Raw genomic sequence first — 24,144 nt, forward strand, 5'->3', positions numbered from 1 at the left:
TCTCCTTAACAATGAAGGCTAGAATAGGCTTGTAAGGAAATGAGAGCCCTCAAGTAGACTGTTGCAGAGTAATTGTGGGGATAATGTGAAAGTCACACAGTCCTGACTCAGTGGTTCCTGCAAATCTAAGATCTTATTACCTGTCCTTGACCAAGTGTCTGGTATCTAATCTTCAATGCAAATCTAAATACTACACACAGGTCTGTCATACTACATAAGTTTAAGTGCCTAATTGTCCTTTTTCCACTTGTTTATGTATAGATGGGTTGGCCAACATCACGAAAATGATGCGCACGCATTGTAATGTGGAGTGACACGTGAATAAACTGTTCTAACACAATTCAACCTGCATGTCAACACTGCTTTGAGATGAGTGATTAATAGTAGATTAGGTTGAGGAGTTAACTTTTTGGGTGTTTAGTTACCAAGTTGGCATAGCAGGCCTGTCACACTTTATAAAAAAGGCATATTGTATTCATTTATTTAACCTTTAACTAGGCAAGTCAGTTATGCCAGCACATGAAGGGATTGAAAAATGACAATTGCAATACATGATAATTTTGTCCCTATCCCTAATGAGGATGAGGCAGACTCAACCAAAAGGGGGTTGGGTTGGAGGCTGAGATCCCACTCCTTCATGATGACGGTATTGGCACAAGGTTGCGTGACTTCTCGATCTACCACCTCCATTACACTCCGGCGCAGCAGGTGGCGGCAGAGAGCTGCCCACAAGTAAAAAGCGCAATGTCGTTTTGGAAAACGAGACATCATCCAATCACCGTGGACCTCAGAAGTGCCGGGGTAAAATGTATGTACGACGGGGGGAAAAATGAGATAAGCGCAAAGTAACTGTTATAACTATTAGTTGTGGAACAAGGGAAAGAATCATTTGCTATCTAGGCTTCTTGTAAGTTGCCCAGCTAATACGTGTTATAACTTGCAAGGAATGATACTAGTTATTGTAGTTATCCTGCTAGCTGATACAAGCACCAGTCATTAGTACGCGGTCTGTCCTTGCCAAGCATGACACTAGCCAGTTTGCTAACGTGCTTTCCTTTGTACCTGTCTAACGTTAGCTAAATTAATTACTTGTTTTAAAATGTCGATGGCATAAAATGTGTAATTCGTATTTAAGTTTTTGTAGACAGTCATATCAAAATCTATTCGTAGTAAGAGGCTCACCACGATAGCAAGCTAGCCTAATAGCTAATCGTGCTAAGGGGGCATGCGCGCGTTGGGTTCGATTTTCTGACGACTGGGGAAAAGGGTAAGATTAGTTTGTACATGGTGTGGCCCGTGACAGATTAATAAACACTGATTTATATAGAACCAGTCCAGTGATCAGTCTTGGTCCGGACAACATAATTACATCCACATTACATGCAGCCTTTAATTATTATTATTTTATTTTTTTAAGTTTTCATCAAGAATGTTTTGTGGTATCTGGAATGATTGATATCTGGAATCAGTCATTAGGCCTAAACAGCAGACAGTCACTGATTTGTTTAAATGACATGTTCCCAGCCAGGATTAGGATAGCTTGCAGTCAGATTGTTACAGGCTAACCCAGCCTTACTTACAGGTTAGGTACTTGTTGGTGTATTATTATAGAGAATTTTCGACCAACCTTAACTTGGCAATAGCCTACTTCCTCAATTCCCAACTTGGAAGAAGACAACAAATGTTTTAGAAAACGCTCTGTCAATAAAGTTAAAAAACAAAACATTGCTCCATGAAGTCATCCAACAATGTGTAGGCCGCCATATTGTCTATTTAAAATCTTTTCTCATTGTTCTCGTTGCTATGCCAAACTGTACCGATCTAATAACTCCTATCAGCCAGCTGGAACAGAGTAATGGTTTGACTAGGTAGTATTTTTAATAGTTAAGCTAGAGTCATGAAGACTGCATGCCATTTAACCCAGTATAGTTATATTTGTTTTATTCCAGCCACCCTGTCTCTTGACTCCCAGTGGTTGCCATGGAAGCGGAGGGCTTTGGAGAACTCCTGCAGCAGGCAGAGCAGCTTGCAGCAGAGACTGAGGCCGTGTCTGAGCTTCCTCATGTTGAGAGGAACCTTCAGGAGATCCAGCAGGCTGGAGAGAGGCTACGCTCCCGCACCTTAACTCGAACATCACAAGACGCTGCTGACGTGAAAGCGTAAGTTCTCTCTTGGGTATCAGTCACTGATATTTTCTTATTGAGCACTGTTACATGCACACTAATGATTGTGCATAGTCAGATTAATATAATAGTTTGTTTAAAAGTTTACATTCTTTGCAAGAAGCACAATTTCTCTAATAATCCTGTTTATATGGACACATCTGAAATCAGGCTACTAATGGGACTTGTTATTTTGTGAAGACTATTTGATTCTGAGTTTGGACATATAAAGTTTGTATGTTTACAATTTCTAAGATGCATACTTTCAGTTTTTCCTAACTCACTTCACTTGTGCATAAGAGGAAGCCTGCTCTGCCTTTTGCTGGCACATGTGCAGATCAAATACACCACTGGAACGCCGATTAAACTGTTATCATGTCCTAATAATTTTGGAAAGATTGTGCAGAAAATCAGGTGTTTTAAATCGGCTTATGCTTACTTTGATTATTATTTAAGATAAGCAGAGTAAGGCGTTTACATGACTAATGCTATAATCAGTTTAATATCCAATTATGTGCATGTAAACACACTTATTGTAGAGATGATTTTCATAGTCTGTGATATTATATCAAATCAGATTTGAAGTGTGGTCCTTTTCTAATAAACGTCTCTTTTATTATTTTATGATTTCCCCTGTCATGAATGAGTCTGAGGGTAGTAAGATTTTGATGTTACCTGCACAAAGCTCATCATTATGACTGGCTATTATTCAGATGACAATACATATGACTGCTGATAGGCTGCTTGCAATTACGTGATCTTGTCACTATTATGTGAGATAGTGGGCAGATGTTTCATCTTACATTGTCATCTGTATTTGTACTCTGGGACATCAAGTTTATGGGAGCTATCTTATGTTAGAGATGTGTAGCTCTGTGTTATGTTCTGCATTGCATTTAACTTATTTCATGCCCTCTAGAGCAGGGGTCCTCAAGTGCTATTTGAGGAGGTCCAGTCACACAAATGTCCTAGGTGGCAAAGGTTCAGATAGAAATTGATTTCTCGGCGTAGTAAAGAACCCAACCAATGCGACCCCAAACTGTTCACACTCCTCTTTTTGCCGGAGAGAAAATGTAGCATTTTTAAGATACGTTCCTGCAATTCTACAAATCTTTCCATGTCTTATGTGTGTTTATATGATACCAGGGGTCAAAGCCCAACCGGACCTTGGTTCGCCCGTTGAGTATGGGGTGCTCTAGAGGATAGTCTACTAAACAAATGGAATTTGCTGTTTCCTCTGTTCCCTGTAGGTCCATCCTCCTTGGGTCCAGAGGCCTGGACATCTTCCACATCTCCCAGCGTCTGGAGAGCCTGAGTGCTGCCACCACCTTTGAACCTCTAGAGCCAGTGAAGGACACGGACATCCAGGTATTCACACTCTCTTTACGATTGTGGGGCTGTTTGAGCTTTTGGGCTACTTTTTCATCCACACCTTTCCTGTTGTATGTCAGGACCTTTTTCAGAGTCAAGGGCAGCCAGGCAGGTGATGGTAATGAATGGGTTTTAGATTATGCTTTTAGTCAAACTGGTGGATTCATATCTGGTTCTGTTAATGTCACAGCTGAGGTTTACTGTGTAATGATTTTTATGCTAATAAGCAAAAGGCTGGTGGATTCTGTTGGAGGATCATTGCAGTCTCTTGCTGTTGGGAGGATTAGAAATGTTTTCTGTCGAGGGAAAGATGTCTGACACGTGTATAGTGTCCAAATCTCTACTCATCGTTCTGTAGCCTATATCAAACCCACTGCCTGAAATGCTGAGTTTGCTGTTTAAATGCATTCACAAAAGTTAATTAAAATCAAAGGATGTTGAGTTATCTTCGGCCTATTTGTTTCAAATTGGTGGCGATGTAGGGTTGTAAAATCTCCAGAAATCCTTGTTGGAGGATTTCTGATTTTCCCTTCTGATTCTTCATCCTCCAACGGAGGAATTTTGCTTGCATCAGAATTGGATTAATTGCTCTGCCTCAACTGATAAAAAATTAATTAAATAGAGCATTAATAAGATTCATAACTACCACATGTTAATATATTTAGAGTTGAAATAGGTCAAATGTGAATAGGGCTAATTTCTCAGAACATTTTTAGTAGGAATGATGTTATTCCAAATTGCGGATAAAGATAGTTATTGCTTACCACCGTCTGTCACACGAATTTGGGCTCTAAGCCCTCAGACTCATGAATAGCGATTTGAAAAAAAAAAAAAACATGGACAAATATTTGTGGCCATTGTCATAATAATCAGAGGTTAGAAACAACCATACTTTTACCGGTTTCATATTATGGAATTACCCATTGATGTGATCTGTTCAGAACCAAAGTAGATACATGGCATATTAGTGGGTTTCAAACCCTGTCCAGTGTTCTCTTGATCTGTGACTGTTATAGAGATCATGGGACCACACAGCCGTCAAACTGCTCAGGAAGGAGACGCGTTCTGTCTCCTAGAGATGAACGTACTTTGGTGTGAAAAGTGCAAATTAATCCCAGAACAACAGCAAAGGACCTTTGAGTGAAGATGCTGGAGGAAACAGGTACAAAGTATCTACAGTGGGGCAATAATTTGCAAATAAATTCATTAAAAATCCTACAATGTGATTTTTCTGGAATTTTTTTCTCATTTTGTCTGTCATAGTTGAAGTGTACCTATGATGAAAATTACAGGCCTCACCTTTTTACAGTGCCTTGCGAAAGTATTCGGCCCCCTTGAACTTTGCGACCTTTTGACACATTTCAGGCTTCAAACATAAAGATATAAAACTGTATTTTTTTGTGAAGAATCAACAACAAGTGGGACACAATCATGAAGTGGAACGACATTTATTGGAAATTTCAAACTTTTTTAACAAATCAAAAACTCAAAAATTGGGCGTGCAAAATTATTCAGCCCCTTTACTTTCAGTGCAGCAAACTCTCTCCAGAAGTTCAGTGAGGATCTCTGAATGATCCAATGTTGACCTAAATGACTAATGATGATAAATACAATCCACCTGTGTGTAATCAAGTCTCCGTATAAATGCACCTGCACTGTGATAGTCTCAGAGGTCCGTTAAAAGCGCAGAGAGCATCATGAAGAACAAGGAACACACCAGGCAGGTCCGAGATACTTTTGTGAAGAAGTTTAAAGCCGGATTTGGATACAAAAAGATTTCCCAAGCTTTAAACATCCCAAGGAGCACTGTGCAAGCGATTATATTGAAATGGAAGGAGTCAGACCACTGCAAATCTACCAAGACCTGGCCGTCCCTCTAAACTTTCAGCTTATTCAAGGAGAAGACTGATCAGAGATGCAGCCAAGAGGCCCATGATCACTCTGGATGAACTGCAGAGATCTACAGCTGAGGTGGGAGACTCTGTCCATAGGACAACAATCAGTCGTATATTGCACAAATCTGGCCTTTATGGAAGAGTGGCAAGAAGAAAGCCATTTCTTAAAGATATCCATAAAAAGTGTTGTTTAAAGTTTGCCACAAGCCACCTGGGAGACACACCAAACATGTGGAAGAAGGTGCTCTGGTCAGATGAAAAACAAAATTGAACTTTTTGGCAACAATGCAAAACGTTATGTTTGGCGTAAAAGCAACACAGCTCATCACTCTGAACACACCATTCCCACTGTCAAACATGGTGGTGGCAGCATCATGGTTTGGGCCTGCTTTTCTTCAGCAGGGACAGGGAAGATTGTTAAAATTGATGGGAAGATGGATGGAGCCAAATACAGGACCATTCTGGAAGAAAACCTGATGGTGTCTGCAAAAGACCTGAGACTGGGACGGAGATTTGTCTTCTAACAAGACAATGATCCAAAACATAAAGCAAAATCTACAATGGAATGGTTAAAAAATAAACATATCCAGGTGTTAGAATGGCAAGTCAATGTCCAGACCTGAATCCAATCGATAATCTGTGGAAAGAACTGAAAACTGCTGTTTACAAATGCTCTCCATCCAACCTCACTGAGCTCGAGCTGTTTTGCAAGGAGGAATGGGAAAAAATTTCAGTCTCTCGATGTGCAAAACTGATAGAGACATACCCCAAGCGACTTACAGCTGTAATCACAGCAAAAGGTGGCGCTACAAAGTATTAACTTAAGGGGGCTGAATAATTTTGCACGCTCAATTTTTCAGTTTTTGATTTGTTAAAAAGTTTGAAATATCCAATAAATGTCGTTCCACTTCATGATTGTGTCCCACTTGTTGTTGATTCTTCACAAAAAAATACAGTTTTATATCTTTATGTTTGAAGCCTGAAATGTGGCAAAAGGTCGCAAAGTTCAAGGGGGCCGAATACTTTCGCAAGGCACTGTAAGTGGAAAAACTTGCACAATTGGTGGCTGACTAAATACTTTTTTGCCCCACTGTATATCCACAGTAAAATGAGTCCTATGTCGACATAACCTGAAAGGCCGCTCAGCAAGGAAGAAGACACTGCTCCAAAACCGGCATAAAAAAGACAGACTACAGTTTGCAACTGCACATGGGGACAATGATCCTCTGGTCTGATTAAATAAAAATAGAACTGTTTGGCCATCATGGCCACGGTTATGTTTGGAGGAAAAAGGGGGAGGCTTGCAAGCCGAAGAACACCATTCCAACCATGAAGCACGGGGGTGGCAGCATCATGTTGTGGGAGTGCTTTGCTGCAGGAGGGAATGGTGCACTTCACAAAATAGATGTCTTCATGAGGGAGGAAAATTATGTGGATATATTGAAGAAACATCGCAAGACATCAGTCTTAAAGTTAAAGCTTTTTTGCAAATGGGTCTTCCAAATGGACAGTGAACCCAAGCGTACTTCCAAAGTTGTGGCAAAATGGCTCAAGGACAACAAAGTCAAGTTATTGGAGTGGCCATCACAAAGCCCTGACCTCAATCCTATTGAAATTTGTGGGCAGAACTGAAGAATTGTGTGCGAGCAAGGAGTTCTACAAACCTGACTCAGTTACACCAGCTCTGTCAGGAGGAATGGGCCAAAATTCACCCAACTTATTGTGGGAAGCTTGTGGAAGGCTACCCAAAACGTTTGACCCAAGTTAAACAATTTAAAGGCAATGCTACCAAATACTAATTGAGTGTATGTACATTTCTGGCCCACTGGGAATGTGATGAAAGAAATAAAAGCTGAAATAAATCATTCTCTAATATTACTGACATTTCACATTCTTAAAATAAAGTGGTGACCCTAACTGAATTGTGAAAAACTGAGTTTACATACACCTTAGCCAAATACATTTAAACTTCAGACTTCAACTGTACATATAAGATTAAAAAAGTATGTAAACATTATTAAAGTGATTGGTAGGGTTGCAAAGGATCAGAAACTTTTGTTACATTTGTGGAATTTTCCTGGAAATTTTCCATGTGAAGTTAAGCACTGGAATTTGGGGAATTTTGCTTAAATTCATCAAAAAAGTTAGCTTATAACAATGACATGTTTTTTTGTGGGATACACAAGGCAATTCTAGGTCTTGTGGCATATTTTGATTAAACTATTCTCAATTAAATGGAATTGCAACCCTCTGCATGCACAGTGCTCGCTTACATCACATGTACAGCTGATTCTCAAGATCTTGCACACTAATGAGATGATATTGAGCCCACACCACTACACTGTCTGAGCCGAGGTCTACATGCTTTCTGGTAATTTATGATTACAATACTGGGTGGGGTGAATATATTTTATATGACATACATGATTTGTTGTTAACTAGTAAAGAGTAGCCTACAGCAAAGTGTGTTTAAATAATTTCTAACTTGTTAACAATTTCTGACCAATAAAAGATGGGAACAATTGGTGGCCATCTGGGCAAATTTTAGGCTTTTTGCTCCTGACAATGAGCCATCCTCAGAGGTTGGGAAAGTGACAGTGAAGATGAAGCCCCAGTCTGATGTTCAAGGGGTGGACATTGAGGAGGTCCAGGGAGAAGACATGGAAGCCTGAGAGGAAGACGACCTTAACTTTAGTTTCTAGACTATCATTTTACAGATGTATATTGAAAATGTTTTTGGGAGATGCGATGGATCATTGGGGATCATTCAATATTCCCTTTCTTTTGTTGTTCAGTGAAATTGTCCCATGTGAAGAGTCAACTCATTTAATTAATGTTCAATTCGTAACTAATTTGTATTTCTTTTCAATTGGAAGGATTTAATCATTTGCAATTGTCTACTTAAGACAAGGTAAAAGGTTTATGTTTCTGTCTCCAGATGATATGGCAAATATATCAAATGCAAAAACATCTACGTTTAAAGTAGTATTAATATTAATTTGCATATATTTCCATTAATGCCCATATTCCTGTTAATTCCCACGGAAAGTTTCCACCTCTGAATATTCCCTAAAATGTGCAACCCAAGTGACTAGTGTTCCATTATTAAAGTGGCCAGTGATTCCAAGGGCAGCAGCCTCTAAGGTGCAGGGTTGGTTAACCTGGTGGAAGCCGGCTAGCGATGGCTATTTAATGGTCTGATGGCCTTGAGATAGAAGCTGTTTTTCAGTCTCTTGGTTCCAGCTTTGATGCACCTGTACTGACCTCGCCTTCTGGATGAGGTCAGGAACTTCTCCACTGTGGTCCCCTCAATGTGGATAGGGGCGTGCTCCCTCTGCTGTTTCCTGAAGTCCACGATCAGCTCCTTTTTTCTGTTGACGTTGCGTGAGAGGTTATTTTCCTGGCACTGTTCTCCCGGGGTCATCACCTCCTCCCTGTAGGCTGTCTCGTTGTTGTAGGGAATCAGGCCTACTACCGTTGTGGCGTCTGAAAACTTGATGATTGAGTTGGGTGTGTGCGTGGCCACGTATTCATGGCTGAACGGAGTACAGTACAGGAGGGGGTTGAGCACGCACCCCTGTGGAGCCCCTGTGTTGAGGATCAGCGAAGTAGCGGTGTTGTTTCCTACCTTCACCCCCTGGGGGCGGCCCGTCAGGAAGTTCAGGACCCAGTTGCACAGGGTGGGGTTCAGACCCAGGGCCCCAAGCTTAATGATGAGCTTGGAGGGTAATATGGTGTTGAATGTTGAGGTATAGTCAATGATCAGCATTCTTACATAGCTATTCCTCTTTTTCAGATGGGATAGGGTAGTGTGCAGTGCGATGGCGATTGTATCATCTGTGACTATTGGGGCGGTAAGCAAATTGAAGTGTCAGGTAAGGTAGAGGTGATATGATCCTTAACTAGCCCCTCCAAGCACTTCATGATGACAGAAGTGAGTGCTACGGGGCGATAGTCGTTTAGTTCAGTTACCTTTGCTTTCTTGGGTACAGGAACAATGGTGGCCATCTTGAAGCATGTGGGGACAGCAGACTGGGATAGGGAGAGATTGAATATGTCTGTAAGCACTCCAGCCAGCTGGTCTGCACATGCTCTGAGGACGGGGCAAGGGATGCCCTCTGGGCTGCCAGCCTTGCGAGGGTTAACACCCTTAAATGTCTTACTTACGTCGGCCACGGAGAAGGAGAGCCCACTGTCCTTGGAAGCGGGCCGCATCGGTGGCACTTTATCATCAATGCAGGCGAAGAAGGTTTTTAGTTTGTCCGGGAGGACGATGTCAGTGTGTCTGGTTTTCCCTTTGTCGTCCGTCTGTAGACTTTGCCACATAGGTCTCGTGTCTGAGCCGTTGAATTGCGACTCCACTTTGTCTTTGCACTGACGTTTTGCCTGTTTGATTGCCTTATGGAGGTATTAACTACACTGTTTGTATTTGGCCATATTCCCAGTCACCTTGCCATGGTTAAATACGGTGGTTCACGCTTTCAGTTTACCCGCAAATGCTGCCATCTATCCACGGTTTCTGGTTTGGGTAGGTTTAAAAGTCACAGTGGGTACAACATCTCCTATACATTTCCTGACGACAATTGTGTTACATCAACGGATGATGTTTCTGCAAATCTGAAGCTATTTAGTGGGAACAGTCTCAGATGAGGAATAGAAGATGAGGGGAATAATTTCCAGTCAGTATACAGTATGTTGAAATATAATAAGAAAAAGATGTTTAGCACCATTACTAAACAGTTATTCCATTGTGTTAGTGACCTTCAGACTGTAGGGCCGGGACGATACTAGTATCGCAATGTTTTTTCCATGAAAACATGAAGCAGACTAAACTCTTTGGTCCTTTAAAAACCTGCTATGTGTAAAATATTGTGTGCTATAGCTTTGAAAATAAATGCATGTGACTGGATGACAACATAATGTTTGTTTCCAACATTAGGGCTGTTTTCCTAAAGAAGTTAAATAAATTTTGTATTCTGTTTCCTTGCCGCAATACTAACGGGTATCACGATACTGGTATCGTTCCGTCCCTAGAAGAGGCTGCCATCCTCTGGCCACTCCCAGACCGTCAAACTATAACATACAATGTTCTCGCTTGCTCTTAACTGGGTAAAAAGACATTGACACTACAATATTTATTTTAGCAGTGTTGATAATATTGCAAAATCAAATGCATTGATTATCCTGTTCTAGATGAGGTTGCATCCACACCATAAGAAAATTATGATTCCAATTAGGCCTTTAACATGGGCTGAGTGGGTCTCTGAGCGGGGATGGGAAGGCCACAGACAGTCGACGAATGAGTGGGGTGTTGTATTGATCCTCTCATTTTCTGATGACCCCAGTGCTCCCTCTCCATAATCTTCAACCTGACGTGTGGTGGGCCGGCCGGGTGGAGCCTTGGTTTTACTGGAAGTGCACTTAGCCTCTTGGCAGGATTTAACCAGGCCCTTTTAGCTGGACTCAGTTGAGTGCTTGGGCCAGACACAGTGGGAAGCGGCTGGCCTTCTACTGTACTGTACTCCCTATCCACTATGCATAGTTGTATTTCTGTCTATTTTTCACATGATAGTTTTCATAGGCAATTAATGGGACATGTGTTTTGGAAACCTATGTGGCCTTGCTGTATAAAGCTACAATTACTCTCACATTACTGGTGGCTCATGTGTTAACGTCAAGGGCAGGGAGCCTTTGTAAAGTTTAGTCAAGGTACAGAAAAGCTATTAGATTGATTGTTCTCAAACTGGGGGACAATGAAATTCACTTTTCTCAAATAGCCTATGTTACAATACAAACTGTGTTCCTTGATTGCGAAGTAATATATCTGTCATACCTAGCCTATGTATTGCCAACCTTTGAGCTATTCATTGATCACGACAATTAGGCCAGGAAATTATACTTGTATGTAGTATATGAGGTGGTACTGATTTGACATTCTCCCCATTGTCTGCACTGCATCCATGGCTTGGTCTCTTCAGTAGCCTAGGCACTGGTGATAATATTGTGTGGTGTTTTTTACATTGAGCGTGATTGCACTGTGTAGTACTTACTGTATGTTCATGTGCTGAAGGGTTAGCTTGGCTAACACAAAGGAAAAGCTGGATGCTGATGAGGCGTAGAGAGAGAGGAATTGAGGTGTGAATGATGTCTGTAGTATACATGTTTGCGAATGCATATCATTTATATAGCCTACTCTGCATTTTTGGCCATTTGTTATATCTGTATGTGTTGATGTGGGTCGCATCAGTGAGGATGGAGACAAAGGAAAACTATTTGAGGGTGAGAAAGGGGTGATGGAAATAACCAAGGGAAGGATGGAGAGAAAGAGGGAGCAATAAGAGAAACGATGGACAGAATAAAACCCAAAGGAAAATAGAATAGGGGTGAGAGAGAGGAATGATAAAATAGCAGAGAAGTATTTCTCTCCTGCTCTGTTTCTCTATTCCATCTTTTTCTGCTCCTCCTGTCTCTCCCTCCCCCTCTTTCTCTGAGAGCAGCTATAGTGATGGCATGCATTCTCTTGACAGAGTCTGATAAGCGCAGCTGCTGCTACAGCAGACTTTGGGAAAATAGCTTCACATGTGCAGCCTGTGTCTTGGTCTGTGCAGCCGTGGACTCGGTGTATACCCCCCTGAGAAGCCACTGCACCCTTCTCATTAACTAAACATGACTCTTAAGAGGATTATTAGCCCACTTTCTGGACAGGATGTCGGAAGCCATCAGCAGAGGGAGAGAGAATCCATTACATTAATTGCATTGCGCTGGGGGAGGAGGGGGAAAAGAGTATGATGCATATGTATAAAAGGAAGAAATGAGTGGTACTGAGAGGAGAGGACAGCAGGGATGCTGGAAAGAAGCAGGCGGCAGGGAAGGATCTACTTATGGAGAGGGAAGACCTGTGAGGTTGAGTGATCACTCCTCCTTGATTCCCCCCCTGTGTCTGAGGGATGACTTGGTACAGTCCTCCAACAATAAAACAGCCTACAGTAACCCTTCATGTGGTACATATCTGGGTTCACACCGGTGGCCCACATTGCGTGAGGAAGGTGCAGCATCTGTGATGCCAGCCCGTCAGAGGGTCCGAAAACGCCCCAGAATGGCTCCGGCTCAATTCTTCAGCTGGAGAGACAGGGCAGTGTGTTTAGTGTCAGGCATAAGTCTGTCTACGCCTGGCTATCTGCGCCTCTTCTCTCTCCCTGCCTGGCAGGCAGAGCCACAGCATGAGTAAGTATTACCTTCACACACAGACCCACTGCGCTCATACATCTGCTCTGTGTGAAGATCTGTCTGTCACCTTCTCTTTACTTTTCCTTGCTTCCTGTCACTCTGTCTGTGACTATGGAGATGATAATGATGTTTATGGTGGTGTTCACTTAAATGAATGCTTATTCTCTACACAGGAAGTGGTGGCACAAGGGTGGGGTTTCACCTCCCGTACTCCACTCATTGTCTCAGAGTAAATGAAGATGAGCTGCAGGTTATTAGCTACTGACCCATCACACATAGTTTTTTTATTATCTCTGTGGAACTGCTGAGCAGCATTACACTAAGGGGAAATGTTAAAACAGAATTTAACAAATCCAGATGACAGATCATTCATTTTAAGATGTTATAGAATGCTTTTTGTTTGTGGTGGTGTAATCATGTGCAGACAGTACAATTACGATCATTTGTGAATTAAAAATGCATCATTTTTGAACCCGTAGATTGCTTTAGACTGCTCGTTTGACCGAGCCGTGCCAAATATTGTATGTGCGCATGTATGTGACACGTATCAGCATCGCGTTATGGAGCATCTGTAACGTGTGTATTTGTTCCTATGCAGTACTTTTCTCGAGTTCTACTTTAGTAAACAATAGTGAATGTTTTCTGTTCTTGCAAAACCTAAACAGTATACGCTATACAAATTGTGAGGGACAATGCGATTATCTAGAAGGTTCTAGAGATTCAGACACGTTGGCTATATTGGGTTACATACTGCATATGTATATTTCCCTGGATAAATGCCATGAATATAAGATCCAGGGAGTTTACAGCTTTTTGTGCGTTACTCATGGAGTTTAGAGCTTCTATTGTTGCCTAAATATGAAATGATGGCCTACAGTGTATGATTTCAATGAAGGTTTGTTTGGAAATGCATTAATTGCTGAAAATGCGGATAAGTTCCCCCTCCCTTTTGGACCCTTCGCTTCCTGGAAACCATAGACTGAAACGCATTATCCGTTTTATTCTTCACACAATGCCACATCATTAGAAATGTATACATTTATTCAGATTTCTCCTCTTTGTATGTCTTGCTGTGTGTGGAGACATGACCTGAGCTCTCCTGGTATATAAATAGCTCCATTGTCAGCTCCTAGGGTGCAAACTGGGTAGAACCTGTTTCATTTGGAGAGCAGAACCTCCTGAGGGGGGCGCTCCTCTCTGCCACAGACGACAGGAGGATGGGAGGACCCAGCACAATGACTGAGCAATAAATGTAATTGGCAAGATACAGCAGGAAATCATCCTTTTGATTTATCTATTGAATAGAGGATGGTTACTGCTCTTGTGATACTGAAAAGCCCCCCCCCCCCTCGGCTCTCTCCGCACGGTGCATTTACTCTTGTCATTTGACGGTCGGCTGCTGAAGAAGTAATAAGTCAATGATAATTTATAGCTGTCAGTCAAGACGCGGACTCCTGCCACTCTGATGTCTGGTGATGCGATGGAGTGGACAGACAGGGGCGAGGGTTTGAGCATGTGGCAATGGGGAGGGCTGTGGTGCTGAAGCAGCTGTGAGGGGGAAGGGGATGCTGCTCCGTCCGTCCTGGAGATGACGGGCGCCAAGACCGAGACGGTTTGCAGGAAAAGGCCCATTATCTAAAAGAATGCATAGGCTGCTATATATTATTATATATCCTGTTGACACCTGTAAAAGGACCGAATAGGCTTAGTTTTACTCTTTTTTTCTCCTTTCTTTTTTTTTGCCTAGTCTGCCGTTTCTGAATGTTCACATTTCTATAGTATCTCCTAATGTTAGACGAGGAAGTGTACATGTATGCCTGCAGGCCTTAAAGCCCCCATGCCATCTTTTAAAATCACTATGTAAAATGTATCACTTTTTTCATGAAAATAGCTCCAAATATAGATTTGATCATTTATTTCCATGAGCTTCCTTTTGCTTTTGAAATGCTCAGTCTGATCGTGTTGATACAAATGTAAATATATTTACATACTCAGCCCTGATTGGCGGATAGTATCGTCTAATCGTCTAGAGCCTACCCTGCTTACCCTTTTCAAAGTAGGAGCATACATATGCAAATAAAATATTACTGGTCATTGGTCAGACTAATTAGATCCGAATGTGATGTGCTTTGGGCCAAAAACTTTATTCTCCCTCAACAGGCTGAAATTCCAGGTGTTTTTTATTTATTCAAAAAGCTCTAAAAGGTAATTATCATTTCTACAATTTCAGTGTTATTTCAACCTCCTAGTGTGAAAATAAAGTAACACATTAAAGAAGTTAAATCACTTTTTGCACTGGATTGCCCCTTTAATCGCAAACTCAAGTATGACATTACCCTATTCAGCTTTGAAAATCTCACGTTTGCATAAAAGGTGATTCCTCTCTAAAAGGCATGAGACTGTCTCTTATGTAACCGACTCTAATGTAATATGGAAAGCAACTATAGGCTAAATTATCTGATTTTTAGGGCAAGTTAGTGTCCTCACATTGTGGAAGGGTGTGGCCGGTGTTTAGCCTAGATTATATTAAGACATTGTCCAGTACCACAGGGGATGGGCTTAGTGAGAGTGACATCCATTGTGATGACTGTCAGTGTCTTATCAGGGTATCTGTGTCATTGTGGCAGGCTGGTGGCCACTATGCGTCAAAGTCATGGGCTTGGCTTTGGTTACTCACGATCCACAATGGATCTGTGGATGATTTCATCACCACCATTTGGCATACAGTAAGCTAGCTCTTATTCTTGCCCATAGCCAACCCCACCCTGATTTAGATGCATTGACCCCTCCACCACCGCCCTGTTCTACATCTTTGCTGTATGTGTGGGTGTGTGAGTTTCATTCCCCCTGCCACTCTGGCTGCCTGCTGCAAGCCTACAGCTCTACTCTGAGGGCGGTTCTGCCTGTTCTGGGTACAAAATGTTTTCTCTTCGTGCATCGAAGGGAGCTGAGGCTGTTTCTCTGCCCTCCAAAGTGTACATTAATTAGCTTACTCTGTAAGGGATGAGCATAGTCTACAGTGTGCAAATTTGCTCATTAACCTCATTATGCTGTTAACTTGAGAAAACAAGAGGTCAATTTTAGGTGTGTAGGTATTGTAACCGCAATAGTACTGCCATTTTTTGGGGGTACTGAATGGTAAGCTTGCTATATCACAATTTTGACCGCAGACGGACATTGTACATTTTAGTCTTTAAGATGCATCCATCCATCTCTTGTATATGATGTTAGCCAGTTGAATATAGATGCTGATGAATGTCAGCCCACTGGAGTTTATTCCCGAAGGAAATTGAAAATGGGATGATATGGGGACAAAGGGCCAGGTGCTGTGAGTCTAATCGGCTGGTGCTTATCAGTCAGGCTGTTGAAATAACTGTAAAATGCCTTGATGGGCTCTGGGTTTTTGCTCTGTTAAACTGTTTGGGATTGGTAGATGGGCTGGAGCTGTATAGAAGGAGCATGAAAATGTCTTAACGTTTGAGAAGATATGTAACAGAAGTTATTTTTGAATGTTTAGAATGTCAGGTCTGGAGGAGGCTTCTACGGGCTACGCCCTGATTGTTAGCTTCTCCCATTTTTAGCACAGCGATCGTGATAATGATAGTTCTTTCTTCTCCTTAGGAGCCCTTGCAGCTAGCGTCTTGCAGGAGCCGTGTATGTGTGTGTGGTCAAGTGGAAAGTAGGCTAGATTCGGTCTAACCTCCAGCCATTTCTCTCCTTCCAGGGCTTTCTGAAGAATGAGAGGGACAATGCACTGCTCTCTGCCATCGAGGAGTCACGTCGCAGGGTAGGTGGCGCACTCTCTTCTGACTAGTTGCCATGACCACACCCTCATTGCACCCCATGTCCACATCTAATAATCCCAATTGTTTTACATTTTCTTTTACATACCCGATGAATAGATGGGACAGATATGTTTCGGTCATAGATTTAATATCTCCTAACTTTTCTCTCTGACAGCTTGGCATACCTAATTTTCAAATACGTACGCTATATTTTCAATCAGTCTCACACTTTTGAATAAAAATAATAAACCCATACCCTCGGTTGCCAATCATGATTTGCTCACCTTGTTCCGATTAAACCCTTAGCCTATTATCTTTCTAAAATGGTTTCCTCTGCATGACTTCAGAGCGGCTTTAATTAGGAACCGTTCCAATTATCATCCTCTGTCCCGGTGGGAATGAGATAGAATCCAGAGACCTTGTCTAATCTGTTCTTGGCTAAATCTGGACCAGCCATGAATGCAGACCCATTTAGCTTCACAATCCCATCCCTCCGCACACCCAGGCATCACAGGGCGTGACCCAGTTTGAAGAGCCCGCCCAAGTCCCAGATCTCACTTTCACTGTGTGGGGCCCCAGGATACCTGCGTGGGTGACTGTGGTGATTGGAGGTGTTTATTGTGCACAGATATCTGTCATGACGAGAGGTTTTGCAGTGTTAGCTATTTTTATCAAATCACAAGGTCTCTATCCCATTTATGCAACGTTCTCTCAAATTCTTTCAAATTGTTTTGTCCAAGTTACATTTTTCTTTTTCTCTCTCTATTTTGTGCTCACATGTTCTTGTTTTCTGTCAGACGTTCCTCTTGGCAGAGGAGTACCACCGCGAGTCCATGCTGGTTCAGTGGGAGCAGGTGAAGCAGAGAGTACTGCACACCCTGTTGGGAGCAGGGGAAGATGCTCTGGACTTCAGCCAAGACATAGAGGTCAGTCTCCAGATATAATTTCTATACTTAATATATGATTTGCACACATTTAGAAAAATACGCACTCGTCAAAATCTGATACTAACCCACATGGATGTTGCGAAATTCAATAACCGCCTCCAATTTGCAAGAATTTCCATAGAAAATGGATACGTTTCCAAAAAAAGAATGGAAAGTACTCCTGTTTTTAATAATGGATGAAGAAAAGCCACATTCGGCTTTGGTTTTCCAACATGGTCTTTACCAAAGCAAGCTTGGTTTTATGCAGACAGCTTTGTTTAGGAAAACCTTCAGGGCTCCATCTACTGTATTTAGCACAGTAGCTACATTGCTTTCCTAAACTGTAGCTCTGGCACATTCTCCAGTGTGTGTTGGAGTTGACACTTGGATTTTTGGGGGATTTTGTCCTTCTCTGTGCTTATTGCATTATTATCCAACAGTTCAATTGGCCATATCTAACCTGCTGTTCACTCCTTATGTCAGAAACACACCCTCTACTGTGTTCAGTTCTTGCTCATATGCTCTCCTCTTATAATGCCATGTCTCATACAGCCTTATACTGCATTATACCATGGCATTCTTGAATACTTGTTTCTGATTGGCTTGAAGGGCATTCTCGAGCGTGCATTATTTCCTTGTAACGCGCTGTATATCTGCACGGTAGAATTCAATGGCTATAGTTCTTACATGTTCTATGTTTGAGCTGCTTTTGAAAGCAAAAGTCAAATTAAAAACATTGGCATTGTTGAATTAGATGTTCATAATGGCAAGCTAGGACTGATGGTTTGTTTAGCTAAACTAGCAAGTCTGTTTGGTTATCACGGCAACTACTGCAGCTATCTAGCAAACCTGCTAGCTACTTCGGTGGATTTTGAACACATTTTTAGTGGAACATGTGCACATTTCTACTGGCAAATAAGCAAATGAACTCATTTCTCCTGGCAAATGAACACATTTCTCCTGGTAAATGAACACATTTCTCCTGGTAAATGAACACATTTCTCCTGGCAAATGAACACATTTCTCCTGGCAAATGAACACATTTCTCCTGGCAAATGAACACATTTCTCCTGGCAAATGAACACATTTCTCCTGGCAAATGAACACATTTCTCCTGGCAAATGAACGCATTTCTCCTGGCAAATGAACACATTTCTCCTGGCAAATGAACACATTTCTCCTGGCAAATGAACACATTTCTCCTGGCAAATGAACACATTTCTCGTGGCAAATGAACACATTTCTCGTGGCAAATGAACACAATTCTCTGGTGGCAAATGAACACATTTGGCTGAACGTGGCAAATGAACACATTTCTCCTGGCAAATGAATTTCTCCTGGCACATTTCTCTGGTGGCAAATGAACACATTTGGCAAATCGTGGCAAATGAACACATTTCTCCTGGCAAATGAACACATTTCTCGTGGCAAATGAACACATTTCTCCTGGCAAATGAACACATTTCTCGTGGCAAATGAACACATTTCTCCTGGTAAATGAACACATTTCTCCTGGCAAATGAACACATTTCTCCTGGCAAATGAACACATTTCTCCTGGCAAATGAACACATTTCTCGTGGCAAATGAACACATTTCTCCTGGCAAATGAACACATTTCTCCTGGCAAATGAACACATTTCTAGTGGCAAATGAACACATTTCTCCTGGCAAATGTGTTAAATTATAGCCATGGTATAAAAGGGATAATCAACTCGGGGTTCTAAGTGTTCTCTGGAAAATAATGCAACTCCGTGGAAAGTCAGTTCCACTCACACACCTTCCATGTCGTTCATGCTTTCCATAGAACGCATAGCCCCTCGTTGATTATCCCTACCTAGACAACCCTCTACGTTGAACATACATTGTATGGGTGTGTCCCTTTTGTTCTGAAGAATGCAAGGTCGATCTGGATAAATGTTTGTGCGTGTGCGTGTTCGCATTTAGAATGGGTCTGCATTCAAGCGTGAACTTTGTTCACAATGGCTTTCATGCTACATTGGTCATGACTTTACAATTATGAGCAACCAAGCAAACACTTCACTCTTCTTCGGTTTTCCATTTCCTTTACCTTTTTCTATTTAGTCAGAAATCACTTCTGTATTTTTACATTCACGTACATACGGTAGTCATGATTTGTCTCCCTGTGTGTCTGTGTTGCAGCCCAGCTTTGTGAGTGACGCAGGAGTTCCTGGACGGAGTGCTCTTGACAGCGTGGAGGTGGCCTATGGACGACAGGTCAGTAATTTGGCTTGACGCTGATTGCGCTGCAGTACCGCTTAGAACGATTAGCCTGAGATACCTACAGTAAATGGCCCAAAAGGAAGTGCAGTCCTCAATTAATCTAATTTCAAATGTTCAAAGATGTGAATCACCAAAACCCATCCTCTCTTGTGTATTATACATCTTTCCCTATGTTCAATAGGCTGTAATACATCCAGTCAGCCTGGAGCTCAGTGCCCTGGAACCTTACTTTTGTGTGTATAAAGTAGTTGTTGTGGAATTGTTAGATATTACTGCACTGTCGGAACTAGAAGCACAAGCATTTCGCTACACTCGCATTAACATCTGCTAACTATGTGTATGTGATCAATAAAATTTGATTTGACCTCATGAGCTGAATGGAAGCACAGCCTCAGTCAGGATGCAGCTGCACTCTAGTCCACTTCATAGTAATGGGGTCATGCTAAGCAAGGCAGCAACATATCAGATAAATTGATTAGCTGAAAGAGCCAGGGCATGCTGGGTAATTTCTCTGCCCCACTGCACAGGTGTAGGATAGTCTGTCTCGTCCTCTCCAGTCTACATTCTGGGTGAAAGAGGAAAGCGTCTGCTGGTAAAAGAGGACATAATGTGTCGCCACACTGCCTGCAGTGTCATCTTCCACAGGTCTTTGTGATCTCCTTTGATGACCTCCGGAATGTTCTCGTCCTTTTTGATCTATTTTTCGTCATCCATCACTTTACTATGCGATCGTATCCCCCCCCGGGTGACTGGATCGTGGTGATCGGGTGACATTAGTGCTGAAACAGTCGCCATTCAGTCTGTCAGCACTGATCACTCCCCTCTGCTCCATCAGTGTTTTCTCTCCTTTTATTGTCCCTCAGATCTACATTTTTAATGAGAAGATAGTGAATGGACATGTCCAGCCCAACCTGGGAGACCTCTGTGCCTCCAGTGGCAGACAGCCTGGATGACAAGGTAAGACCCAGCTGATCCACGTCTCCATTCCACATTATTATCCCCCCATCTGCAGACGTTAATTGGTTCTTCTTCCCCTTCAATGGCTAATTATGGCATTTTTATGAATGTATTTGTGTCTCCAGAATGTGTCGGACATGTGGTTAATGGTGAAGCAGATGACAGACGTGCTGCTGGTCCCAGCCAAAGACACGCTGAAGAGCCGCACGGCCTTGGACATGCAGATGGCTTTCGTCACGCAGGCCCTGCAGTTCCTGCAGAACAGGTCGGAGGAGGAGGACAGAACCATCAAATTAGAATGAGAACACTCCCTTAATGTATTATAAAACTAAACCCCCCCCCCACTAACGTTTCTCTTTGTGTTTCCACTACGGTAGCTATAAGAACTACACCATGGTGACGGTGTTTGGGAACCTGCACCAGGCCCAGCTAGGAGGAGTCCCTGGCACCTATCAGCTGGTGCGCAGCTTCCTCAACATCAAACTGCCAGGGCCTCTGCCAGGCATGCAGGTACTGTACTGCCCCCACACTGCAGCACATCCTGCTAGAGACGATATCAGCGCTGTGCACAGCCTTACATAGCACTGTATTATTCAAGATGGTGTTTTTACTAAGTGTAGTGTAGATCCGTGTAGCGCTCCCGAGTGTCGCAGCAGTCTAAGGCACTGCATCTCAGTGCTAGAGGTGTCACTACAGACCCTGGTTCGAATCCATGCTGTATCACACCCGACCGTGATTGGGAGTCCCATAGGGTGGCGCACAATTGGCCCAGCTTCGTCTGGGATAGGGTTTGGCCGGGATAGGCCGTCATTGTAAATAAGAATTTGTTCTTAACTGACTTACCTAGTTAAATAAAAACCGATACTCACAGCTAAACTCAGCCGTGTGTGTTATAACAGGATGGTGAGGTGGAGGGTCACCCAGTCTGGGCTCTGATCTACTACTGCCTGCGCTGTGGGGACCTGGGGGCTGCCATGCAGGTGGTGAACCGGGCTCAGCACCAGCTGGGAGACTTCAAGACCTGGTTCCAGGAGTACATGAACAGCCCTGACAGACGGTAGGAACCTCACACATACTGTGTACCTCCACTGTGTGTAGTCAGCTGGTTGAGATTCTCTGTTTCACTTTCTACTGCAACTTGAAGTGCTGTAACACCATGGCTCAGAACACCAAACCACCAGTGTGATTTGCTTTTCTCATATGAATAGAAACTAATCTGCTTAGTACTCCTCTCTCCAACCCTTTGTCTCTCTGTCTTAAGCTCTGTCTGACCTATGCTGTGTCCTCTCCTCAGCCTGGCCCCCGCCACAGAGAACAAGCTGCGTCTCCACTACCGCAGAGTGCTGAGGAACTGTGCTGACCCCTACAAGAGGGCCGTCTACTGCCTCATCGGGAAGTGTGACATCGCAGACAACCATGGAGAGGTGGCCGACAAGACCGAGGACTACCTGTGGCTTAAGGTGCTGTCTGAATACCAGTCTGTAGCATATATGTTAATATTACCAGTGTTCATGATACATAGTGCCTTAAACACAGCAAAACTCCATTTACATTTTAGTCATTTAGCAGATGCTCTTATGCAGTGACTTAAAGGAACAATTAGAGTTAAGTGCCTTGCTCAAGGGCACCTCGACAGATTTGTCACCTAGTTGGCTCTGGAATTCGAACCAGCGAACCTGGCCCAACGCTCTTAACTGCTGCACTACCGCCCAGTTAGGGAGGATCAGGTAAAATAGGTTTGCCTCTTGTCAATACTCCCTGACATTAATGTAGACCTGTTCTGTCCACCCTGCCCACAGCTCAACCAGGTGTGCTTCGATGACGACGGCAGCAGTGCTCCTCAGGATAGACTGACATTGGCCCAGCTACAGAAACAGCTTCTAGAGGACTACGGTGAGTTCAGAACACTGCAGGATACATGACAGCCAGACTACTGAAGTGAAAATAGACCTGGATACTAATTCTGTTCTAAGAGAGAATACTGGCTAGGGCTGGAGGATTCTTAGGGTTGGGCGGTATTCAGATTTGAGTACTTTCATACCGTTCCTGTGCCGTACTGGGGTATACAATATTACCAGCAGTGCATACGAGCACTATTTCTTTCCAAATGTTAAAACATGTATTTGATTTATTTTGACGCACATAACACATTTAGGCAGAAGGGGATTGTTTGTCTCTGCTGTAACCAAGAAGCTTGATCTTACAAGCTAGCCTCTTAGCTATCAAGTTAGCAAACCATACCTGCGTAGCTGGAGCCCTGAGATGGAGATACATTATGAGGCACATTTTAGATAGTTATAAGCAGGGGCATCGTGGTATTGAAAATCATATTGTCTGTATTTCAAAATACCCCGATAGACGGTATACCGTCCAAGCCTCGACTTTTAAAGTAGAGTTGCGTAATGGCACCACTTCTCAGTCCCCCCTGGGATCTGATCTGTTCGGATAAAGAAGTGCTTCATTGTTCACTCTTAGAGCTTCAACTTTTCTTTTAGTTTTATCCCACAGAGGGAGGCAAAGCTCTCCCACCTGGAGGATGAGTCATGGCTTGTTATCTCTCTCATTTTAACACAGTGTATTAAAAGGTGACTGTGACTCATAGATAAGCCTGCTGCCTTTCAAAATGGCTGAGGTATTCATGTTTTCTTCCTACTCAGTTGAACATGAACTTCACTGAGAGGGATTAATGCAAGTTGATGTGGAATAGTTTGTTTGAAAATGTTTTAATATTTGTAATACTGAGCAACTACAGGTGACTGCCAAAATAAAGGAAACCCCAACATACAGTGTCATAAGCATTGGGCCACCACGAGCCAGAACTGCTTCAATGGACCGTGGTATAGATTCTACCAGTGTCTGGAACTTTGTTGGAGGGATGCGACACCATTCTTCCACGAGAAATTCCATAATTTGGTGTTTTGTTGATGGTGGTGGAAAACGCTGTCTCAAGCACCGCACCGGAGTCTTTCAATTGGGTTGAGATTTGGTGACTGAGAAGGCCATGGCATATGGTTTACATCTTTTTCATCCTCATCAAACCATTCAATGACCGTCGTGCCCTGTGGATAGGGGCATTGTCATCCCATGGAGGCATAGCAATGGTAGCCAAAATAATGACCTGCCCAGCATTTTTATACATGACCCTAAACATGATGGGATGTTAATTGTTTAATATACCTGCTTTCAATATACTTTTTATCCCTCGTTTACGAAAGTGATTAAGTTGTCTTGGCAGTAAATTGCTGATTTGATCTATATTGAATTAGCATGTTCTATATTCCATTTCCTTGTTGTGAATGTGATCCTAATGATTTAGAGTTTTATTTCTGTTCCTTTCCAATCTGCAGGAGAGTCCCACTTCTCAGCCAGCCAACAGCCGTTCCTGTACTTCCAGGTGCTGTTCCTCACGGCCCAGTTTGAGGCTGCTGTGGCCTTCCTGTTCCGGGTAGAGCGTCTACGCAGTCATGCAGTTCACGTGGCTCTGGTTCTCTACGAGCTACGGCTGCTGCTCAAGTCATCAGGGCAGAGCGCACAACTGTGTACGTCCTGTCAGGATACCTACCTGTCTGACATTTCTC

General features: G+C 42.8%; 1 protein-coding gene across 1 annotated transcript in view; it reads left to right on the forward strand.

Annotated features, from left to right (window-relative positions):
• The first annotated feature begins 785 nt into the window (after positions 1–785).
• Positions 786–24,144, forward strand: part of LOC135509399 (nuclear pore complex protein Nup93-like) — a 32,626-nt gene continuing 9,267 nt past the window's right edge. Inside the window, 14 exon segments of the mRNA XM_064930034.1 lie at positions 786–808; positions 1,973–2,159; positions 3,413–3,530; positions 16,380–16,442; positions 17,238–17,366; positions 19,529–19,603; positions 20,473–20,541; positions 20,543–20,566; positions 20,692–20,831; positions 20,944–21,076; positions 21,466–21,623; positions 21,861–22,026; positions 22,366–22,459; positions 23,914–24,105. Coding sequence (XP_064786106.1) covers positions 1,981–2,159; positions 3,413–3,530; positions 16,380–16,442; positions 17,238–17,366; positions 19,529–19,603; positions 20,473–20,541; positions 20,543–20,566; positions 20,692–20,831; positions 20,944–21,076; positions 21,466–21,623; positions 21,861–22,026; positions 22,366–22,459; positions 23,914–24,105 — 1,540 coding nt within the window. The 5' untranslated portion in view covers positions 786–808; positions 1,973–1,980.

The sequence above is a fragment of the Oncorhynchus masou genome, chromosome 22, assembly GCF_036934945.1.
Source record: "Oncorhynchus masou masou isolate Uvic2021 chromosome 22, UVic_Omas_1.1, whole genome shotgun sequence".
In the NCBI taxonomy this organism is placed as follows: domain Eukaryota; kingdom Metazoa; phylum Chordata; class Actinopteri; order Salmoniformes; family Salmonidae; genus Oncorhynchus; species Oncorhynchus masou.